Source organism: Girardinichthys multiradiatus, chromosome X, assembly GCF_021462225.1.
Source record: "Girardinichthys multiradiatus isolate DD_20200921_A chromosome X, DD_fGirMul_XY1, whole genome shotgun sequence".
Taxonomy (NCBI): Eukaryota; Metazoa; Chordata; class Actinopteri; order Cyprinodontiformes; family Goodeidae; genus Girardinichthys; species Girardinichthys multiradiatus.
In genome coordinates this window covers 28,730,375-28,754,234 of record NC_061817.1, presented here as the reverse complement: position 1 = coordinate 28,754,234, position 23,860 = coordinate 28,730,375, and the positions used below count along the sequence as shown (strand labels likewise).

Sequence of the window (23,860 nt, the reverse complement as noted above, 5' to 3'; positions counted from 1 at the left end):
ATCCCGGTTCCCAAGAAACCCACCATTGTAGGATTAAATGACTACAGGCCTGTAGCCCTGACGTCTGTGGTCATGAAATCCTTTGAGCGGCTGGTGTTGAAGCACCTGAAAGACATCACAGGCCCCCTGCTGGACCCCCTGCAATTTGCTTACTGAGCAAACAGGTCGGCAGATGATGCTGTTAACTTAGGTCTAAACTTCATCCTGCAACACCTCGACCACCCAGGGACGTACGCCAGGATCCTGTTTGTAGACTTCAGCTCGGCCTTCAACACCATCATACCAGACATCCTCCACCAGAAGCTCAACCAGCTCAACGTCCCAGCCTCCACCTGTCAGTGGATCAACAGCTTCCTGACGGACCGACAGCAGCAGGTGAGACTGGGGAGCATCTTCCCCCGATCCAGATCAATAAGTACTGGTGCCCCCCAGGGATGTGTTCTATCCCCACTCCTCTTCTCTCTGTACACAAATGACTGCACCTCACCGGACTCGTCTGTGAAACTCCTTAAGTTTGCAGATGACACCACTGTCATTGGACGGTGATGAGTCTGCATACAGACAGCAGGTGGATCGGCTGGTACACTGGTGCAGTCAGAACTACCTTGAACTCAACCCACTAAAGACTGTGGAAATGGTGGTGGACTTTTGGAGAACACCACCGCCATACACCCCCCTCACCATCCTCAACAACACTGTATCGGCCGTTGACCACTTCAGGTTCTTAGGAACCACCATCTCTGAGGACCTGAGATGGTCTTCACACATAGACACTGTTCGAAAGAAGGCCCACCAGAGACTGTACTTACTGAGGCAACTCAAGAAGTTCAACCTTCCACAGGAGCTGCTGGTCATCTTCTACACTGCCATCATTCAATCTGTCCTGTCTTCATCCATCTCAGTGTGGTTTGGCTCATCCACAAAACAGGACAGGTCCAGACTGCAACAAATAATCAGGAATGCAGAGAGAATAATCAGGGCTGACCTTCCCTCCATCCAGGACTTATACAGGTCTAGGGTCAGGAAAAGAGCTGCTAAAATCTCTGCAGACCCCACACACCCTGCACATAAACTGTTTAGAGTTTTACCTTCAGGCCGCTGCTACAGAGCACTGTTCACTAAAACCAGCCGCCACAGAGACAGTTTCTTCCCCCAGGCTGTTTCTCTGTTGAACATTCAATAAAGTACAAAACAACAGTATACAGATGTTGCAAATGCAACTTTTTATTATATATGTGTATATTGTACATTGTAAATTGTAAATTTGTATATTCTGTAATGCAAAAACAGAACAAAAGAGCAAAGTGTACCGGAGTCAAATTCCTTGTTTGTATGTATGAACTTGGCAATAAAGCTGATTCTGATATATATATATATATATATATATATATACCTTAATTCCTCTCCTTTGCAGTGCAAACCTCCATCTCTCTAGGTTTTCCTCCACCTGTTTCCTGCTCTTACCACAGATTACAATGTCATTTGCAAACATCATGGTCCATGGAGATTCCTGTCTAACCTCATCTGTTCATAACCACAGCAAACAACAGGGGGCTCAGAGCCGAACATTGATGCAGTTCCACTTCCACCTTGCTTTGAAATCTGCGCCAACAACAGCACACCTCACCACTGTCTTACAGCTGTCATACATGTCCTCCACCACTCTAACATACTTCTCTGCTACTCCTCTCTTGGCACCCATATGCTTTCTCTAGATCTACGAAAACACAATGCAACTCCGTCTAACCTTCTCTGTTCTTCCCTAGCAACATCCTCAAAGCAAATTTAGCATGTGTAGTAATTTGTCTTGCCATGAAACCATACTACTGCTCACATACACTTACTTCTGACCTCAGTCTAGTTTCCACTACTCTTTTCCATAATTTTTCATGATTCATTAGTGTTATTCCTCTGTAGTTTCCACAATTTTGCACATTTCTCTTGCTCTCGAAAATTGGTAACCAACTGAACATCCGTCCCATCTCTGTCTCTCTACCTTGCCAACCAGTATAAATTCATCTCTCCATACACACTCCTGTACTTCCTCATTCCACCAAGTCTCCTCATTAACTTTCCTTCTAGAAGACATACCGAGTACTTAAATAACCTGTCCCCCTGATAGCATTAGCTGTAGATGTCCAGTCATCAGAAAGCCCCCTTATTGACCTTATTGACTATAAATGTAGGGCAGTCATTGCTGTCTGCTTTAGTTGTTGCATTGGCCAGAGGAAGTGAAGGAGCAACAATAGAATAAATGGTGTGGACCAGGATCTTAGGATACTTTTTTATTCGAAATTATTAACTGAGTAAAAGTATTGAGTTCTAGCATTTTGCATGGAGTGATTAGGGAAAGTCCTCAATTCCTTAAGAAGTTTCTGAACAGTTTAATTTATCCAGCAAAGACATTACTTTTTATAAAGAGTGAAATTTAAAAGGGCCACTGGTTAAATAATGACCATTAAAAGACCGAGTAAAAGTGTCCGCATTATCACAACCAGAACAGAACAGAAACTCTCATCCTCAGTCTGATCAATATTGCACCTCTGAACCTCTATTTTTTTTTTTTTGAGCTGGAGAGATGATAAAAAGTTAGTAAAATCATTAAAAATGCAATTGCAGGGCTGGGAGGTCCATAAATAAACACACAGTAAGTCACATTAGTGAGACCAACCTTTAAAATCAGTGACTCAAAAGAGGAAAGGCTATCAGTGGAGACAGTTCTGCATGAGTATTTATCTCAATGTACAATGGCAAGTCCTCCACTACTGCAAACCTGGCACAGCGCACCAATAATGGAGCAGCCATCGAGTCGAAGTTGACTCAGATGGATAAACTCAGATGGATAGACAGGGACTTAAAAAAGCTCAACAAGCTGATAAAGAAGGCTGGTTCTGTTCTGGGGACTTCTCTGGAACCTCTGGAGATCATTGTGGAAAGATGGATTCTTCATAAAATGAAGAACATTATGGAGAACCCTGAGCATCCTCTTCATGAGACTGTCCTACAACAACAGAGTGTCTTCAGTCAGAGGCTTCTTCAGCGCTACAGGAGATCCTTCCGCCCACAGCCATCAGCATCTACAATGGCTCTTTGAAGAAACCTTCATAATGAGCTACAACAACATTTAATTTCCCTTTGGGATTAATAAAGTATTTTTGAATTGAATTTTGAATTGAATTTGAATTGAATAAACTCCTGCTCTTAATGTTAAGATTCTGTCTTCAGAATTTCAGTTCTTCAGAATTTGTGTTGGAGAGTCTAGTTTCCTGTTTTTTTTTTTTTTTTGCATCCATCTCTTGAGGCAGCATCATCAGAGTAAATAACTCAAATGAAAGTGAACAAAGGGACAAATATGAATGCCCTGTGCTGAGAACAGTTCTGAGCCCCCTTGACTTGTTAGTGAAGAGAAGAATGTGGTGAAAGGTGTGCAAAGTACCACAAAACTAAATATGAGAATTCTCATTTATTTAAATTTTTTACTGTATAATTGCTAATAGTTAAAATATATGTTTCTTTCTTCTAGAAACATCAAATCAATGTAGAAAAGGAGGATGTTTCTTAAAATAGTCAGTCAATGACTGACAGTAATAAATAGTTATTGCTGTTTTTCTTCAATACATTAGATGGATTAAGTGTTATGTAGCCTTAAAATAACCTAGATAACACTGCAGCAATGGATGGCTTAAAATGTAAAAGGAAAAAAATATTTCTAAAGGGATTTGTCGTTAATTATCCAGTGTCGACTGTTTTTCTTGTCTCAAAAGGCCATGTCCAATAGTCGCCAGTGGGGGCAGTAGGCTGACATTGTCGATGGTTACGCTTCTACACATCAGTGAATGAAGAAGAAGAAGCAAAGAGCGGCCTTCAACGACAGCTCTAGCTAAGTTTTTTAGCTCAAACGAAGATTTAATGTCCCTCTAATTTACTGACTGAACGGTTGTGTGGAATAAAGACTCATTCATGTAAGTGTCTAAAAGAACCAGTATTTAGTGCTGTTTGTATTATATTCTCCGACTGAGCTAAGAGCTAAACATCTTCAGCTCGCTATTGTTTGCGTTGAAGAACTAGTTTAACTTGGAAATACCTATGCTTTGTTTGGTTCAGACTTCCTCTTGTAAACTTAGACGTTAACGTCTTCATATTTGTTAAATATTGTGTGTTTCTGGTCTCTTGTAAAAAATAATTTTTTTCTAAGTTTAAACGATTTTGTGGCTTCCTAAGAATCGGCAGTATTTGCTAGCAGGCGTTAACGGTGGCTAATGAGAAGTGAAGTCGACTGTCCCTACCCGCGGGTAACGCACGTGTGCTAAAGTATGTGCGTCCATTATCGGACAGCGGATAGTACTGAAGTTTTAGGACGTTTCATTTATCCACAGCCTCTCTGAATTCCTCGCAAAGACCTAGTAATAAACGACTCAAAGTTTAATCGGCTAAAATATACATTTGTTTTGAATCTGATATGTGGTAGAAGGGTATGCACAAATAACACATCAGCTACCCAGCCTATTCTAGATCCTGCCCCGGTTATCCACTAGATATATAAAAAAAACCATAAAAGTTAACCACTTGAAATAACGCTGTTAATAATTAACTTTTGGTATATATGGCATAATTTTTTTATATAGTATTCGCAATGTAATACCTGTCTAAACCCTGATCATACGCTATGTATTCCAGAACAAAATGTTTGACACTTTAGATTTTCCTCAAAAGAAGCAAACGGGCGCCGATCGAATCATTGTCCGATAATAGAACAGTTGTTTTTAGATGCTAACGTTTGAACATTTCCGGAAGGGTCGGTGATCTAACCTTTCCACACCCTCGAATATGTAACGTTGTCATACAAATTAATGGTCAAATTTTTTGTGAACTTGTTTATGCTCTCAGTCTTAAAAATATTAACTCATCACCCCACTTAACTCATGTTTCCGGGACTGCCCGTATGTCGTCATTTTTAAACTAGGAAGTGAGCCTGGGAGACGACGTTCGAGGTAAAGTTTAAAAATTGTGACTTTTATAATTGATCAAACTGGAAACAGGACTATAGGAAATACAAAGGAATACAAATACAAAGGAATAAGTATTGCCATTATTTGTTTAATTTGTAGTTGTTTGCAAAGCTATTTCATTGTATAATTTCAGGTGCTGTCTGATGAGAAGATTTTAAACACGCAAGTATGTCTGGAGTGTGTCGGGACAGAAGAAGTCGCTGGCAGGAGATTCAGAAAGGCCTTCAGTTTATTCAGTGAGTGTGTTTTACAGATCATCAGTTTTTCAATAGGGCATGCTATACAGTGAAGAAAAATGCTTGTTTTTTTAATAGTAAATATTTAGGTTCCCAAATCACTGCAATCTCAAAAGATTGAGGAAAAACTAAAGCCTCATTTTGTTTTAGGAGCTTGCTGGTTTGGTATTAGCAGTTCACATATGCATAAATAAAGACCCCAAGAGTCCTTGATCAAAGAATTTGATCTTCCACTTTCACTCAACCTAAACTTTAAATCAGAATGCTTTCACTTCTTTTGAAAAGTGGATGTCAGGGTGTTTTTGGTTTTTTTCTCTTTTTTCAGTCTGGAAATTTGCAATTTTGCTATTTGTATTTAAATGTGCTGTCAAGTTTGCCTAGCATAACAAGAAGTACTAACCTTTATAAGCAACATTTTGTAATCTTAGCCTCTTAAAAACTCAAAACACTGAACAATCAACAGAGAATGAAACCCTGCATTTTAAAATCGAATGTCTAGCTGTGCTTTAGGGATTATTAAGTATAGTTGTGTTTTATACATTTTTCTTAAAATACCCGTAAGAGAAAGAAAAGTGAGTTGTCGTCACACCTGCTAAAAAATAGTGCAAATATAGGAGTTATAGACTAGTATATTGGTAATCCTGCGATATCATGACCCGAAGCATGTTATACACATTTAATAACATCAGACAATTCACCATGTGAAAATTGTAGACCATTAGTGTTTCATCAATCAATCCATCAGTCAATCTACTGAGGAGTAATTGACTACTATTTATTTAATCAAAATGAACTTTTTTGTATTTTTACACCTGATTCTAAGTCTAATAAACCTGAATACAATCATAATCAGTTGTATTGGTCAAGTTTGTAAACTTTGACTGTGAAGTGTTCATCAGAGAGGCAGCTTGGTGGAACAAACTCTCTGCTCATGTTTGTTTTCAGCAAACATGAGCACTGTGTAGACACTGTGTTATTGAGGAGGGTGAGTGGAACAAATGTGAGGGGATTTTCTCCTGACATCCACTGTCATTTCCACTGTCTGGATTGCAATAAATTCCATGTTGTTCTGACTACACCAGTGTACTAGCTGATACACCTCCCATCTGTACACACCTATCACCGTCCTGGATCAGATCAGTGGCAGTGTTGTCATCTGCGAACTTCAGGAGTTTCACAGACGGATCAGCCGAGGTTCAGGGTTTATAATTTAAAAATGCCAAATGAATCTCTGACTAGGTGCTTGTTGGTGTAAACTGTGAAATCTAAAATTGTCCCTGTTCTGTAAACTGCAATAATGCATCTTTTATGGCCTAACAGAGAATGATCATGAAAAAAGGAAAAGGTAGTTAGGATTCTTTAGTCATAACAATATGCTGCTTTCACTGTTGTTGTTAGATCAGCTGTGAGACAGTAGCTTATCGGCTTAAATTTTGTTCCTGTATTTTTGGATGTGTGGACTTGACTTTCATGCTTTGGGTAGACTAAAGCTTTGTCCAAACCTTGTTCTACAGCTGTGCCGCATAGTATAATGTTCCATTTCCTCTTCTCTGTGAGGGCCCTTTCCTTAACCCAAAAATGATAACTAAAATAGTTGACTTTATGTCATACAGTATCTCAATAAAGTGAGTACACCCTTCACATTCTTGATTTTTTATTTTATTTTTTATCTTCATGTGACAGCACTGAACAAATGACACTGATGCAATGTAAAGTAGTCGGTGTACAGCTTGTAAATTTGTGGTGCCCTTTTAAAATAACTTGACACAGCCATTAATGTCTAAACCGCTGCCAACAACAGGTACTACACTCCCAAGGGAAAATGTCCAACTTGTGCTGAATTTGCCATTTTCCCTCCCTATTGTAGAGATACTATAGCTTTGTCAGGGTGTTAAGATGTTACACTTTTTTTTTTTTTTTACCAGGTGTTATAGTCAGTCAGATCACATTATTCATGACATTTAACACTTAGGAACAACATAGATGTGTCAGACACTGATTTTAGGTGTATGCCATAGAGAAACACCAAAACAGTTTAATGAGTGTAATAAGGTAGTTATAAGCAGATCAGTTAATATAAGTTTTACATGGGAATCTGCTGACCAGATTTATTGTCTTTGGAGTGTTTTCAAAGAGCGCCAACACATACCAGATGGCAGCAGAACCAATACCCACGTAACAAAACAGAATTTTCATTGTTATGCTAATACAGCAGTCATTTAGTTTGTGCAATAAATCATGTGATCTTTCCAGCATACCATGAGATGACTGACAGGTAATGATACAGACTTAGTAATGACTTAACACATTTTTTTTCAAAACCCTTTAAAGAAGTTGTTTCAGTTTTAAGTGGACCATCTTGACCAGGTTTTAATACAGTTTACTGTTTTTTATGATATTGTGTAAGGAAAAACCGGAAGTGAGTTATATTGAGACATTTTATCTCCTTAGTATTCTGTATAATTTACTTGGATTAAAATTCTACGATTATAGAAATCTGATTTTTTTTGTGTATTATTTCTTTCTAAACCATATTTTTTGTTTATTTGGACCCAGCAGTGAGCTTGTGTACACACTGCAACCTGTACCCTGTTCCTGTTCATGTGTTTTCACCGGTGTCAGTCAGGTTCTGCCCAAGGTTTCTTCCTGTAAAAATGGAGATTTCCACTCCACTGTCACCTCATGCATGCTCAGTATAATAATCTGCAGCAAGGTCAATGGTTTTAAGACATTTATTTATTTTTTTAAATGTTTTGTTTTTGTGTGTTTTCATTCAACTGAATTATTGAAGGTCTGAAAAGTGTTTTGTTTTTACTTTTAGATCAACTCTTCCGTTTCCTGGAAGCCAAGAGCAGTATGAGGTAAGCTCTGGGAATTTGAATGTGGGTGCAGCATCTTTCATTTTCATTCAACACATGTTGGCTAAACTAAATTTAAGAGCAACCTTTCAACTAGAGAAGCATGAAACGTGTCTTTTTGTCCTATACATACAGTAATACACCCTTATTTTGTTGTAAATCTCAGGTATTTTGTTCTTTTTATTTTCCAGGTGTTCATAAAGGACCTTGTGTGGAACCTGTTTGGAGAAGGAAATGATGTATTTCAAGAAGGGGAATGGACAAAATCCATTGAGATGTACACAGAGGCACTGAGTATAGCAGATTACGCCGACTCAGAAGAAATCTGCGTCCCAACTGGTTTACTGGAAAAGCTGTATGCAAATCGAGCTGCTGCGTACCTCAATATTGTTCCAGTAAGTTGGTTTCTGCTGGCTGTAGTGAAACTTGTGATACACTACAGGACTTTCAGTTCCTTCGCATTTGGATGAAAGACTGAACTGAATAACAGGGCAAGAGATAATCCACGTTGGTTTTCCTGCATTACCATTCAGTTTGTGATCATTAAAGTTGTTCATTGAAGGGGCGCAAAGCTAACCCAGGGTGAGCTCATACTGTAGAAAATATGAGCACAGTATTTCAGGAAAACATGCAGGTGTCCTTGGAAGTTTTATCCTGAAGTATTGTTGGTTTTCAGTTCAATCTTGTTATCCTGAGGACAGCCATCATCATTTGACAAGAAAGCTGTTGAAGGGTGTTGTTTTTGATACTGCTTAAAAGACTTAATCATATGGTTATTGAAGAAAGGTGTGTTTTGCCAATATGTGATGAGAATTTATCCACTGAGAAAACACATAACAGCTATTTTAAAAACGAGTTTTTCTTCTGTTTATTTTTCACTTTTGTTTTAACATTAAAACCGGTTTGGATGACTGTTCTATGTCTCAATATCTGGCTGCCTTTGTATAAATTCAGGACTCAGATGGGATCAATCAAATGATGATTTGTCCAAAATTTAGGATTTACTTTTCGAAGAATCTTCTGCACTCTACATCATCTCTACAAGCCAGTAAAAACACTTTGCTGTTGTCAGAACAGGACACACCCAAACCAAGCTCAAACAACTCAAAGTTAATTAGTGGTGTTGTCACGACATTCTGGGAATTATAAGCTTTTCTAAGTTGACTTCATTTTTTTCCCACTGATCATAGGGACTGTATGACCAAGCTCTAGAAGACTGTGAAAAGGCTCTCCGGTTGAACGAGGGGAACTATAGAGCACTGTACAGAAAAGCGAAAGCCTTGAAAGAAATGGGGAGACATCAAGAGGCCTATAAGGCTGTTGCCAAATGTTCGCTTGCAGTACCTCAGGTAAGGGCAAATATTTGCATGCTGTAGTTTTGCAAGGAAAACTGTTGATTGTTGATTCCTTGCAATTTGACAAAAGAAATATCATCCAGATGGCCTGGAGACAGAAAACACAATGTGTGACATGTTTTTTGCTCATACTGTAAATTAGGGATGCAGGCTATAGCAGCATTGGCATCGGTAACGGCTGATGTCATTTTTTAACGTATCGGTGCGATAAGCTGATATTAATAACCCATATTTATTTCCATCTTGTTGTTTTCTGTTTGTGTTTCTGGAGGAGATTGGCCATGTGGTATGTGTTTGGGCATGTGGTTGTGATGCAGTGCAGGACTGGAGGGTGTTAACCTGAACCACAGAAGCAATGTCAGCATTGTGGTTGTTTTTTCACGCTGTTCAAAGGGTAGTGAGATATACAGGTGCTGGTCATAAAATTAGAATATCATGAAAAAATTGATTTATTTCAGTAATTCCATTCAAAAGTGAAACTTGTATATTATATTTATTCATTACACACAGACTCGGCCATAATAGCGATATTAATATCGGATATTGATATTGACTTGAATTTTGATATCGGCGCATCCCTACTTTAAATACATTAACTTGTTAAGACTAGATGCAACGAAACAGGCAGGTCACTAGAATCGGCTGATGTTTCTGCTTGATCTGCACTGATTGGTGACCGACTGTTTTGAAACAAAAATCTCTGAGTTGTTGCTGACTATTTTTAGTATCAGTGATGTGTTTGAGTAAAGTTAGTAGAAGTACCGAGATATAGGAAGCTATTTAAGGACCATTTTCTGCATGTGAGGATGGTTCTACAGGTCATTCAGGGCGAAAGAAAATGAGAGACAAACTTCAGCAGATTATAAGATTGAACAGAGAAAAACAAATTGTTTGTAGCTTTCAACCTCAGTCAGTCATTGAATGTGCTAGATTTGGAAAGTTAAGGTTGTCTAAATTTTCTAGGGACTCCAGCGACTACTTGGACAAGTGGTGTGACTTAGTCTCTGCTCCTACTAAAAATAATTAGTGATCGCTCATGGCAGATAGACTAAGAAAATACTTTAAATGTTGTTCTTCTAGTTCTTAAATAGAAACTCTGCTGAAATTGGTGTGTTTAGGTCAAAATTGAAATAAGCCCGAAATCGACACAAAATCTCCTGGTAATTCAAAATAAGGACACCCAACAACTACGGTTGAAGAAAAGGATTAAAGCTGGAGATTAAATTCAGCAAATGGCGACTAAGAATGCATCCAAAATAACAGAAATGGACGTAAGTTAAGGGTTCAACTCAGAAAGTGCATGAGAATTGGTTACTTCCTTTTTTTAAATGCAAAACATACAAGAAGCATCTTCTGCAGCGTTTCCCCTACCATTATCCAAGAAGGCCGCCCCACGTTGATAGCAAGGTAATAGTACGTTTTCATAGTTGATGTCATTCATTTTATTAGATCACGTCGTGAGCAATTTCTCTCCCTGCGTCGTCACTACTCTACTTTCTATGGCCAAACTTGACAATAGCTGGCTGAGAACACACCGTGTTGCGTGCGCTCGCAGGCAGGTGAACACCCGCTCCCGACAGCGGACAGAGAACGAACAGATAAACATGCTGCTTAAACCTGGAAAGCAGGTATGGCTATCTGAGTTTTAAAAAGCGCAGAATTTCGTTTTTTAAAGCAGCACTTCCTCTCCTGCGATTAGGAGCAGGGGTAACTCTCCTACTCCTGATACAGATGGCGAAGGTACAAGTAGACTGAAAGATGGAAAGAAACAGATAAAAGTTGTGATAAAGAGACCAACATTTTAGGGGAAACACTGCACTAGGTGCTCTCATTATAAAGTTTGTGTTTAAGGCATAACAATAATGCACAAAGATTGCTTCACAGCTGCTGTTTTGTCTTCTCAGGATTCCAATGTCACACAGCTGACTCAGGACCTTGCCAAAATTTTGGGGTTGAAAATCCGCAAAGCTTATGTAAGAAGTAAGGTATGTGTAAAAGTCGGCTTGTTCACTTTTTTGAAGACTACAGATAATGTCATGAAGAGTTGGTTATCCCTGTTTGACGAATGTACTTCCATTGCAAACGGTGATCATGAAATATTAACTTTTTATTTTTGTTTTTTTTCCCTACAGCCTGCCTTGAATGTTTTGCGCGGATCAAGTTATCAAGATGCATCATGTGACAAAGTATGACACATCACCCTCACCCCTTCATTTGGAGAAAAACATTGTTTACCAAGCAATACATTAATCCATGAAATTTCTTCATTTTTAGTTTTCTCATGGGTCAGATTCAGTTGAAGAAATAGAAATTGGTAAGTGTTCCTTTTTCAAAAACTTAGATTTGAATCTCAGAAGGAGTTGAGATAGAAATAATACTTTTTCTGTTTATGTTTTAGAAGTGCCTCCATTCGCCCAGGATAGCAGTGTTTTGTCTTCAGGTCCAGCTCCAATCCAACCCCCAGTAGCAGTACACCCACCTCTGAATGACTCTGCGGTTGATGAACTTCCTTCTAGCAACAGTGTTTTATCTGCACCCCCATCTGAGCCACCGGGCTTCGAGTCTGTCCCCCTGCCTGTATCTGCCTCCACATCAGTTCCACTTTCCATGCACTCATTTGTAAACGGGTGCCGAACCAGCAAGCCTTGTCCGATTCTTGAACCCAGTCAAGACTTTGACACTAACATAATCGGGGATGACCTAGATGATCTACTCGACCAAGCTGGCTCTGAACCAGACATGGTTAGTTGGGTGGTTTTTTTTGAAGGGATATGTGGATGAATTGTAGATAGTTTTTTTCATTTATTAAATTTTTTTTAGCCAATTTGTAACATTTTTGTCTCTTTCATCAGGGTATCCCCACCATGAAAGGCCCACTTCCTTTGCCTACCAGTATTTCCTCTAGCAGTTCTTTGTCAAGTCCATTCCTGATGCCATCTGACATAAACCCTTATCTACACAGCGGTTCACAGCAGTGTACTGTAACCCTGCCACCTTTATATAACAAATCAGGATCTAGTACTTTATTTGGTATGGACTCTTTTCACTCCTTGCCTTCACCGCTAGACTCATTGGACAGTCTCAGCATATCAGACTACAAAACAGGTATGTTACTTAGAAGATTAAATATAGTTTGGTACAGATTCACATATGTTCTAACAAGACCTAAACAAAAGAAATCTTTTTATTTTCAGATTTTGCTCATAGTCCCTTCATCCCAAAGGTACTTACTCTCTTTATCTGCAGTTTCAAAATGATCATTTTGGAAAAGTTTTTTTTTTTTCTTTAATTTTCTTTATGTGTTGCATTCATTCATAAATACAGCTCAACAATAAAGAAGAGCCGATGGGAATGCCAGTGGGTATGCCTGAAGTGAAGGACCTCCCTGCCGCTGTGGATTTAGCGAAGAACCCCTTAGCCGATACACATGAATTCAAGCAAGCTTGCTCAATGTGCTACGTCAAAACAGGTGAGGGGTTGTTCTGACAGCACAGTAAATACGTCTCCTCCCAATCCTGCTGGAGCTGTAAGCTGAAAGAGAGTTTCTTTGATAAATAGCTAAATAAGCTTGGTGTAAAGTGTTTTTTTTTTTTTTTTTTTTTTTTTTTGCTTGCAGGAGCTGGATTGTTGGATTACACTCTTCACACTGAAGATCATAAATGCAAAAAGGATGTATTACTGGGCAGAATGAAGCACTCAACTGACAAAACGTGGAAGCTCATACGACCCAGACCAACAAAAACCCAATATGTAGGACCTTACTACATTTGCAAAGGTGACATGTCTCTCCATTGTACTTACAGGAATTCATTGTAAAATGATCTTTGGATAGCCTTCCTAGGTAATCCTGTAAATTTCCGTTCTATTTAGTTTTATGTTTACTGCAACACAAAACATCTTCATTACAACAGTGGTGCGGTAGAGAAGCTGCTGGAGGACATTTTTATGACTGTTACCTGTTTCCTTGTTCTCTAGTTTGTGCTGTCTTAAGTCAAGTTTAGACAGAGTGAATATTAAAATGTGACCGTACGTGTTTCAGAGGTGGCTGTTGGAAAAGAGTGCCTATATCCCGGCCACTGCACATTTGCATACTGCCAGGAAGAGATTGATGTTTGGACTCTAGAGCGGAAAGGATTTATCTCCAGAGAACTGCTTTTCGATCCTTTTGGGCCAAACTCTAACATCAGGCTAACTGTTCCCAAGATTTTACAGGAGCATCGTGGAATATTCATGTTTCTTTGTGGGGTTAGTATTTTAATTTCTTCGCTGCTCTGACATTGGAGTTAGCTGGATTGTCTTGACCTAAGGAATTTGGATCATTCGTTTTGTTGTTGAGTGCATGAAGTAGATTTTTAAAATTATGTTGGCTTAAGGGAAAACATTGACAAATTTTGTCCTTTAGTACCTTGATTAAATTGATTTAAAATAGTATTTGCATCTGCAGATATGAGGACAAGAACACCTGTGTCCTATTGGTGATACTGATATTTGCAACATCACAAATTGAGTTAAAGGTGTTTAACACAGAAGACGATAAACAGGAAAACAAGGACGGGCATTTTTTATTATTTATACCCTTTTCAGTAATCTATGGTAACTCTTCTTACAGCAGTCAACCCCATCTTATAGTTGGTGAGCATTTTTAGTTTTGCATGTTTTCACTGGTATTTTCACTATTTTATTTTTGGTGATGAGTTCCAAGTCTTTGAGTTTGGCAGGAACCCTTGTCATCACCCTAATCGTTTGCTCTGTTCACAAATTCTCTAGTAGATTGATGTTAGACTCTGGATAAGTCACTCCAAGGTATTTTGGTAAAATTAAAAGATACGGGTTGGACAATGAAACTGAAACACCTGTCATTTTAGTGTGGGAGGTTTCATGGCTAAATTAGACCAGCCTGGTAGCCAGTCTTCAATGATTGCACATTGCACCAGTAAGAGCAGAGTGTGAAGGTTCAATTAGCAGGGTAAGAGCACAGTTTTCCTCAAAATATTGAAATGCACACAACATTATGGGTGACATACCAGAGTTCAAAAGAGGACAAATTGTTGGTGCACGTCTTGCTGGCGCATCTGTGACCAAGACAGCAAGTCTTTGTGATGTATCAAGAGCCACGGTATCCAGGGTAATGTCAGCATACCACCAAGAAGGACGAACCACATCCAACAGGATTAACTGTGGACGCAAGAGGAAGCTGTCTGAAAGGGATGTTCGGGTGCTAACCCGGATTGTATCCAAAAAACATAAAACCACGGCTGCCCAAATCACGGCAGAATTAAATGTGCACCTCAACTCTCCTGTTTCCACCAGAACTGTCCGTCGGGAGCTCCACAGGGTCAATATACACGGCCGGGCTGCTATAGCCAAACCTTTGGTCACTCATGCCAATGCCAAACTTCAGTTTCAATGGTGCAAGGAGCGCAAATCTTGGGCTGTGGACAATGTGAAACATGTATTGTTCTCTGATGAGTCCACCTTTACTGTTTTCCCCACATCCAGGAGAGTTACGGTGTGGAGAAGCCCCAAAGAAGCGTACCACCCAGACTGTTGCATGCCCAGAGTGAAGCATGGGGGTGGATCAGTGATGGTTTGGGCTGTATCCTGAAGGCGGTGCCATGTATCAGGATGACAATGTACCAATACACACAGCAAGACTGGTGAAAGATTGGTTTGATGAACATGAAAGTGAAGTTGAACATCTCCCATGGCCTTCACAGTCACCAGATCTAAATATTATTGAGCCACTTTGGGGTGTTTTGGAGGAGCGAGTCAGGAAACGTTTTCCTCCACCAGTATCACGTAGTGACCTGGCCACTATCCTGCAAGAAGAATGGCTTAAAATCCCTCTGACCACTGTGCAGGACTTGTATATGTCATTGCCAAGACGAACTGACGCTGTATTGGCCGCAAAAGGAGGCCCTACACCATACTAATAAATTATTGTGGTCTAAAACCAGGTGTTTCAGTTTCATTGTCCAACCCCTGTAACTTTAAACCTAGACCTGCCAGGGGTATGAATAATTTGGGGCTTAAGTGTATAAATAGACATTCCAACTTTTATGCACATCTAATTCTTCATACAACAACAACAACAACTTAACACAAAAGCGTGACAAGAAAGTGCTTCACGCGTTTCTTTTTAAATGGGTCAGCATTTTATATGAAAATGTTCTATGTTAATGCTGGAGTTCTGGCTCCTTCATTCTGATTTTGAAGCTGTTCCAAACAATCCAACCTACAACAGCACCTAGGCTGTGTTGGACAGCTCCTGTGAGCTAAACTGGTGCTTTTTGTTCCAGATACAGGTTTGCTGCTAAGAGATTTTAACTGTAATATAGCAGTGCACCAAAATACCAAACCAACCTACATATTATGCACAAAAAATAAAAATATGTCACTCTATTTCCAAGGGCAGCAATAACAATATAACATTTCAGTTATTGTCATAAATTATACCAACTGTTAACATAGGTATAATAATAATTTGTATTATTATAAGATGACTGAGAACAGAGGCAAATGTGATGGTAAATTGGTGTCACTATAAATCTACATTAGCTTTTGGTATGTTTCAGATTAGTTTCAACGACTTAATTTAATTTTAAATGCTGAAATAACGTTTAAAATCAGTGGGAGTGAAAACACAAAATATCCAAACGGGCTTTTAACACATTTTTCTTACGACAGTGGTAGGGTGACCAGATGTCCCGATTGGTGTGGGACTGCGCTGCATTTTTCACTCCTGTCACGGTGTCCCTCAAACAGAAACAATGTCTTTCATTTGACTGGGTCAAATTCTGATAGGTCTAACAACTATTCGACTGGAGCTTTTCTGAAATGTAAAGAAAGCAGAGCTGCAGTCATCATCACAGAGCAGCATCAGCTGTCAATCAAAATACGCAGCAGCGTCCCACGTCATGACCAACCTGCGTACCATGATGTTAGTAAAATAAAACAAGAAAAGGATTTTCTTCTATAGCTTACATCAGTAGACTATACAGAATATAATGGAAAGCATGTCACGGAAAAGATAATGCAGCTTCAACAAAGAATGGGAAACGTTGTATTACTGGGTGGGGCCAGTGAAAGGAATCTCTGAGGGATTTTAATCAAGTTTGCCAAAGTTATTTGTCAGTTTCACAAAGAGGGGAGCACAATGTGAAGCAACACTGTAAAAGTGAGTGGCACAATAAATGCGCAGCTGAAAAAGCCGCCTGCTGATCATTGGACTCATTTTTACTCAAAAGTGTTAAAGATTATTAACTCTAATGAAAAGATTAGATATCATTGTTAGGTAAAAAATACCTAAAATCAGTTTCTGAAATCAAGTTCTTATTCACAACTAACTGCCCTTATGATTAGTCTAAAATTAGCCTGATACCTTCTAAATCTATTCTTGCCACTGTAAATGAATTGTCTGAGAAGTGATGAAACTTGGCAGTGGTTACTTTCTTGTAATACTTGTTTTGTGTCTCCCAGGTGTGCTTTGACCACAAGCCCAGAATAATCAGCAAAACCAACAAAGATGACCCGTCTCTCTGCTCTCATCCAGTGACAAAGCATGACTTTGAGACTCATAAGTAAGTCATTTAAAGTTTGCTAGCATAACTGTCTTGAAAAGTTCTTTTAGTCTGGAGATATTCTAAAAAACAAAATAAAGAGATTATTGGAAAAAAGATAAAGTTGCAACTTTTGTGTCTCCGGTTAGGTGCCTGGTTCACATTTTGAAGGACAATACAGTTCGCTATTCCAAAATCAGACCGTTGAGTCCCCAGAGCCAGCTGGATCTTTGCCGGCATGAAGTGCGCTATGGCTGTGTAAGAGAAGATGACTGTTTCTACGCCCACAGCCTGATTGAGCTGAAGGTCTGGATGATGCAACATGAACTTGGTAAGAGTTTTATTTTAGCATTTCACAATAGGTGAATAGCAGTGTGTCTGAATATTGTCATAAACAAAAGATGTTCTATAGCACCATGCAAAAATATTAGAATGTCAGTATCAGCGAACTGATATAGCTGCTGCAGTAAATTAGCAGTTATTTTGGAAGACCTGATAAACTCAGATGGGTGAATCTTTTCACATGACTCCTTTTATTGAAAGTGACAAGAATGTAGAAATATGGCCCTGAGAAGTCCTCTGTGGATTTTGTCACAATGTAGAGGACACCGCAGACATGCAGGGGTGAACGTCTTGGGGTTAGATGAAACCAAAATGTAACTTTCTAGCCTATATGTAAAAAATACAAAAAAAAAAAAAACTGTGGCTGAAAACATTCAGCCTAAACATTGACATCAACCCTAAGCAATACTGTACAGCCACAGCTACAATGGAGTGCCTCAGAGCATAAATATGTTGGGGAATGACCTAAAGTGAATCCAGTGAATCTTATTCAGAATTTTTAGCAGGACTTAAAAGTTGATGTTAATAGAAACTTCATCCAATTTAATAAGGCTTGAGATATTTTTGAAATTTGTTTTGTGGTGGTACTAAACATGATAAATGATAGGGCTGAAAACATACTGGTATTTCCCCCCACTTTTCAGATTTTTCTTAAAATGTTATATTGTGCCAGTTCTCAACCATTGTCGTCTCAAGGCCACTTTACAAAAACACTGAGTTGACGTACAGAAATATGTAAACAGTTCAACACCATCATATGATTCAAAGTCGATTATTCCCATTCAAATTCTGTACTAGTTTTTAAAACAAAACAGTCAAATGTGTAAAAGGTTTCTATTCATGGAAACCCAGCCGATTGAGTCGCTGACTTTGCAGCAGTTCCTGAATGAGCAACAGCAAGCAGTTGTTTCCATAGAGTCAGCTACTTTGTGGCAATCCTTCATACCAAGCATGCATGTAGTGACAGTGGAGTGAAAAACTCCACTATATGAGGAAGAAACTTCCAGCAGAACCTGTCTCAGGGTGAGCGGCAGTCTTCCATGTCCAACTAGGGGACCTTTAAAAGGTTAAGTTTGTGGGTGTTATGACAAAAGATGAACAAGTGGAAAGGGTATTAATATATTTGCAAGATACTGCTAAGCAGCCAGGAGACTGAGGCCATTTTTCTGAAAGCTGACAAATGCTTCATTTCATGGGAAGAAAACGAATGTTATAAACAGTTTTCACTAAATTTTCTAATCTTCATGCAGGTATCACTCATGAAAGTATTGTTCAAGAGGCAAACAAATATTGGAACGCAACCGCTTCGTTGCAAGGAGCCCAGGTATAAAACACACTACTACTAAGTTCTTGTGTTTCAATGCTGCTCATCTTTGCTTATTTATTGTAAGTGCTTTCAACAGTGCATCAAGTAATTCTGTTTAACGCTGTTAGAAATTGTTTCAGTTGTCTTTGAAACTGTCCATTAATAATGATGTTCAAACTGTGTCGCAGTTTTCCAATGCCCAGAGAAGATTTGGCCCTCCAAATCTGAAGATGATGTTTGTTTGTGGCCAGTGCTGGAGAAATGGCCAACTGAGTGAAGCTGACAAAAATAAGAAGTATTGCACAGCTAAGGCAAGACATACGTAAGTATTTCTATCTCTCTTTGACTGTTTAAAAATGAACAAATGTCAAAAACAATTTCATACATAATCGGTGTCTTCCTGATTTAGGTGGGCAAAAGACAAGAGGGTTGTGCTCGTAAGCTCTCATGAAAGGAAAAAGTGGACAACAGTAAGACCACGTCCTACCAAAAAGCCCATCCCATCTCAGTTTGAGGTATCCATCCAACATTATTGCATTTTGCAGTAGCTGAAGAGTGAAGAACACTTGTTGAGTTTCTGCTTGAAAAGGGGGTTTCCACTAACCGGTAACTGAATGTTTCTTGGACTGTTTCTAGATTTGCATGCATGTAACAGCGGGTAAAAAGTGTCAATACATTGGCAACTGCACATTTGCTCACAGTGTAGAAGAAAGAGACCTTTGGACCTACATGAAGGAAAACAACAGTGAGTTTTTATCAAGGAGATTGTCGCTCTCACTTGGTTGGATTTTGTTAGTACAATTGACTTACTTTGCTATGCATCACATTCATTTTACATCCTTCTCTAGTTCCAGATATGGATCAGCTTTATGAGCAGTGGCTGCAGTCTCAGAAGCCTGGCTGGGGTGAAGAGATGTCCAATAATTCTTTCAGGGAGAACGGCAAACAGATACACATGCCGACAGACTATGCTGAAGAAGTGGTGAGTTGCAGAGCAAGCTGCCTATGCACACAATTCATGTTTAAACTGGCCATCGGGATGTTTAATCCTGCAAAATAAACTGTTGGATAGAGAACCGACAGCTTTCATACCTTGAAGTAAACTGCTGGGAAACAAACATCTCTATGAAAGTTCATTGTTCTAAGATTCATTTCAAATGTTGTCAATCCCTCACCTGAGTTAAAATGTCTAGCACCTCATCAATTTCATTGAGTTCTGGGTTGGTTATTTGTTCCGTAATAAAATAAAAAATATGAAGCAATTTTCTGTTTTGTAGGCCGGCAATCATTGTTGGCTGTGTGGTAAAAACTGCAACAGCGAGAAACAGTGGCAGCAGCATATCACCTCAGAGAAACACAAAGAAAGAGTTTTCAACTCGGAGGACGATCAGAACTGCTGGCAGTACAGGTTTCCCACAGGCACTTTCAAAGTTTGTGAGAGGTAAAATTCAGAGTAAACAGCTGCTCTGTTCCTGGGGCTTGGTCCCTCCTCTGTAGTTTTTGATGTTTGATGTTTGTGTTTCAACAGATTTCTCAAAGGCACATGTACAGAGGATGACTCTTGTAAGCTGGCTCACGGAGAGCAGGAGCTGAAAGAATGGATGGAGCGCAGGGAATTCCTTTTGATGAAACTTGCCAAGGCCAGAAAAGACCATCTTATAGCACCAAATGACAATGACTTTGGAAAATACAGTTTTCTGCTTAAAGACATTAAATAACAACATGCTGGAAATATTGATGCTCACTTGCAAATAAGACAGTATTCAGTCTTGAGTCAGGCCATTCTTGAAGGCCTCTGCTGGGAACAGGAAGTAGCCTGATCACAGCATGATTATAAAGAGGGTGTTCAGGACCGTCCCTCTGAAAGGCGGCTGGTTTTCTCTGATCCAATCTACAGAGTGTTAACATTAATGGCAAATATTCAGTGTGCGACACCTGAAGCTTTGCTACACATTGTTCAGTAGAACACCTAAAAACGGTCACAAAAATAGCATGTGTAAACCTTGATCAGAGACAGTTTCCAATGCTTAGTTAACCTAAAAAACTAATTTTATTTTCAAACATTTGTATATTAATGACCTTTTCTGTTTAAGTATTAAAGTACTTAAACCGAGAGTTGACATTCTTGTGGTTTAATCAGTCAACATAGGTCATTGTCACTTTCCATTTATCTGATAGTGTTACTGGTGTGATGGGCACCCTACCAAATAAAGCTAAATTTTTTTATCTACTGAAACTGTGTTTTAATAAGTTTTAAGAAGCATCTGCCTTACATGGACAAATCACTGCAGCTCTGATACATGTAAAAAAAAAACATTTACAAATGTAATGACATAAAACATAGCAAAATAACAGAGGTAAAACATTCGGGAGCTCCAACACATCCTGATAAGGCGAGCTTCAAGACTTTAGTCATAAATGCATCATTTAGTCATGTAGCTGCACCTGCTTCGTGCAGGTAGTTGTACATATACGTCTGAGTCCGACAGTCAGGCTAATACCTGCTGCAGCTCCTCCACCTCCAGCTTCCACATCTGTCTGTGGAGCGCAGCAAACTCTGAGAGGTCTGCCATCTTCACAGCACGGATAACCGGCTCCGGGGAAACCGCCTGGACGACACCCATCACCATCACATATTTGCCTGCAACAGCAGCAGGTGGTCAAAGTAACATGGTGGATTCAATATAAAGGTCTAGATGTAAAACAAGGGGTGCAGCTTTTGTCTGATATTTCAGTATCATTTAACAATTTTCTGGCTCTTTCACATGAACAGTTTAATATCAACTGAGCTGCAATTTGGATTCTGTTTCTCCCCTCTTCTTTAAGTATCTTTGGACTTTATTTCCAAATGAAAGGCAATAATTTAATCTGAAAACAGGACTTTAGGCTGCTTAGCAACAATCCAGTCCTTTTACTTCTTAGCCTAGGTAACACTGCTCTGACATATCTAGATCAGGAGTGGCTTAACACAAGGAATGGGACGGTTTTAGCCCATGTCCAGGATATAACTGTAGTGGTTCATAAAGCACTGGTTCCAGTGGCAGTCCATGGCATATGACTACCTTGAATGGGCTTTTCTTCACAATCCTCTCAAGGCTGCAGTTAGCCCTGTTGCATGTGTGTCATTTGTTCTAAAGCACTTTTTCTTCCTCTGAACTTTCCATTAATAAGCAGCACTCTGAAGTGGCAGCTTTTTAAGGAATAACCTTTGGTGGTTTACCCTCATGGTTGAAGGAGTCAGTGGCTGTCTGCTGAACAGTATGACTGCCTAGATTATAAAATCCCAATAAAAATTAGATATTTTTCCTCATATGTTCTATTCACATTTCCTGGACAACTGGATTTTGCTGTTACACATAAGTATCACGGAGTAATAATCAGTTTCCCTAAATTGGATGACATTCAACGCACCACTTATTACCTGGGAGCAAACACGGTTTCCCTTTGGGGATGTTGTTAACGCCCTGAACCGCAAAGGTCCCCGTCTCGTCCATCAGCAGTACCGTGTTCCTGTCCAGCTGGACCTCCAACACAGTGCCCTGCATCCACACCAAAGACACACGCAGAGAGCGACCCCTGCCTGCTCTGATCATGTATCCCTCCCCGCTGTCAACGGCACCCCGGATTCCCGCCGCTCTCAGCTGACCAGACAGGACTTTAACCGGCGGGGGTCGTTTCCCGTCACCGTAGGTTCGTTCTAGTGTGGACATTCCCAGAGGAATGAAGCCGTCTTCAGAAGGAACAAACCAGACAGGAAAGTATCGTTCAAATACTTATGGCGCGCTAAGCTTGTTACCCGGAAGATGTAGTTTTCTTCTTGATAATAGATTCCGGCCAGGATTCTTTCAAATTAAAAGCACCATATCTACCTGTTATCTGTGCTAAGTTTATCTTGTTTAAAAACTAAAATGCTTTTGGACTCAGACAAAATAAAAGTATAAATTTCGCCTTTTGGAAAGTCAGTTTTAATCTCTTGATTACATATGCTGCTTCCTTGACAATTAGAATAGCAGGTAAGGCTAGAAAATAGGGGGGGGGGGGGGGGGGGGGTGGACCCTCTTCAATAGGAGGGTAAAATTAAAAGCTTGCTGATGGAGCTGGCAGTTCACAGTGCTTTTTCCAAGCATATTAATGTAATGTTGAGTGGAAGGAAAAACTTTAGTCAAAAATTGTACAGTGTCCGGGTTACACATCACATTTTAAAAGTTAGCACACAGCTTCAGTTAATACAGCTAGAAACCACCAGTCAGGCTCGAAACCTGGGTGTAGTGATGGACTCAGACCTGAACCTTCAGAGACACATAAAGACAGTAACAAGGTCAGCCTTCTATCACCTAAATAACATCTCCAGGATTAAAGGACTAATGTCTCAGCAGGACCTTGAAAAACTAATTCATGCGTTCATCTTTAGTAGGATTGATTACTGCAATGGTGTCTTCACAGGTCTGCCTAAAAAGTCAATCAGACAGCTGCAGTTGATCCAGAACGCTGCTGCCCGCGTCCTCACTAGAACTAAGAAAGTGGAGCACATCACCCCGGTTCTAAAGTCCCTACACTGGCTCCCTGTAGCTCAGAGAATAGACTTTAAAATACTTCTGTTAGTCTATAAATCACTGAATGGCTTAGCACCAAAATACATTACAGACATTACACTGTATCAACCACCCAGACCTCTCAGGTCTTCTGGCTCAAATCTACTCTGCATACCCAGAACCAGAACCAAACATGGAAAAGCAGCTTTTAGTTATTATGCTCCACTAATCTGGAATAAACTCCCAGAAAACTGTAAAAGCGCCGAAACCCTAAGTACTTTACATCAAGATTACGCATTTGTTTAGAGTGGCCTTTGAATGTGTTATTCAATTCAATTCAAAAATACTTTATTAATCCCAAAGGGAAATTAAATGTTGTTATAGCTCATATTATGAAGGTTTCTTCAAAGAGCCGTTGTAGATGCTGATGGCTGTGAGCAGGAAGGATCTCCTGTAGCGCTCCGTCTTACAGCAGATCTGAAGAAGCCTCTGACTGAAGACACTCTGTTATTGTAGGACAGTCTCATGAATAAGATACTCAACGTTCTCCATAATATTCTTCATTTTATGAATAATCCGTCTTTCCACAATGATCTCCAGAGGAGTCCCCAGAACAGAACCAGCCTTCTTTATCAGCTTGTTGAGCTTTTTTAAGTCCCTGGC

The 23,860-nt window shown here is 39.5% G+C and overlaps 2 protein-coding genes across 2 annotated transcripts; one reads left to right on the top strand and one right to left on the bottom strand.

Annotated features, from left to right (window-relative positions):
• Positions 1-3,797: 3,797 nt before the first annotated feature.
• On the top strand, positions 3,798-20,901 carry LOC124863339 (zinc finger CCCH domain-containing protein 7A-like). The gene is made up of 23 exons (XM_047357678.1): positions 3,798-3,962; positions 5,143-5,245; positions 8,067-8,106; positions 8,295-8,498; positions 9,294-9,452; positions 11,363-11,443; positions 11,591-11,644; positions 11,733-11,772; positions 11,857-12,200; positions 12,311-12,563; positions 12,653-12,681; positions 12,783-12,927; positions 13,075-13,233; positions 13,498-13,703; positions 16,938-17,038; positions 17,167-17,348; positions 18,610-18,683; positions 18,854-18,987; positions 19,075-19,180; positions 19,302-19,410; positions 19,514-19,647; positions 19,943-20,106; positions 20,194-20,901. The coding sequence occupies exons 2-23, from the start codon at positions 5,178-5,180 to the stop codon at positions 20,381-20,383; spliced, it is 2,976 nt and encodes a 991-aa protein (XP_047213634.1). The 5' UTR covers positions 3,798-3,962; positions 5,143-5,177; the 3' UTR covers positions 20,384-20,901.
• On the bottom strand, positions 20,884-22,488 carry rmi2 (RecQ mediated genome instability 2). The gene is made up of 2 exons (XM_047357679.1): positions 22,087-22,488; positions 20,884-21,306 (listed from the first exon to the last, which is right to left on the bottom strand). Exons 1-2 carry the CDS (start codon positions 22,373-22,375, stop codon positions 21,155-21,157), a joined length of 441 nt encoding a protein of 146 aa, XP_047213635.1. The 5' UTR covers positions 22,376-22,488; the 3' UTR covers positions 20,884-21,154.
• Positions 22,489-23,860: the final 1,372 nt, after the last annotated feature.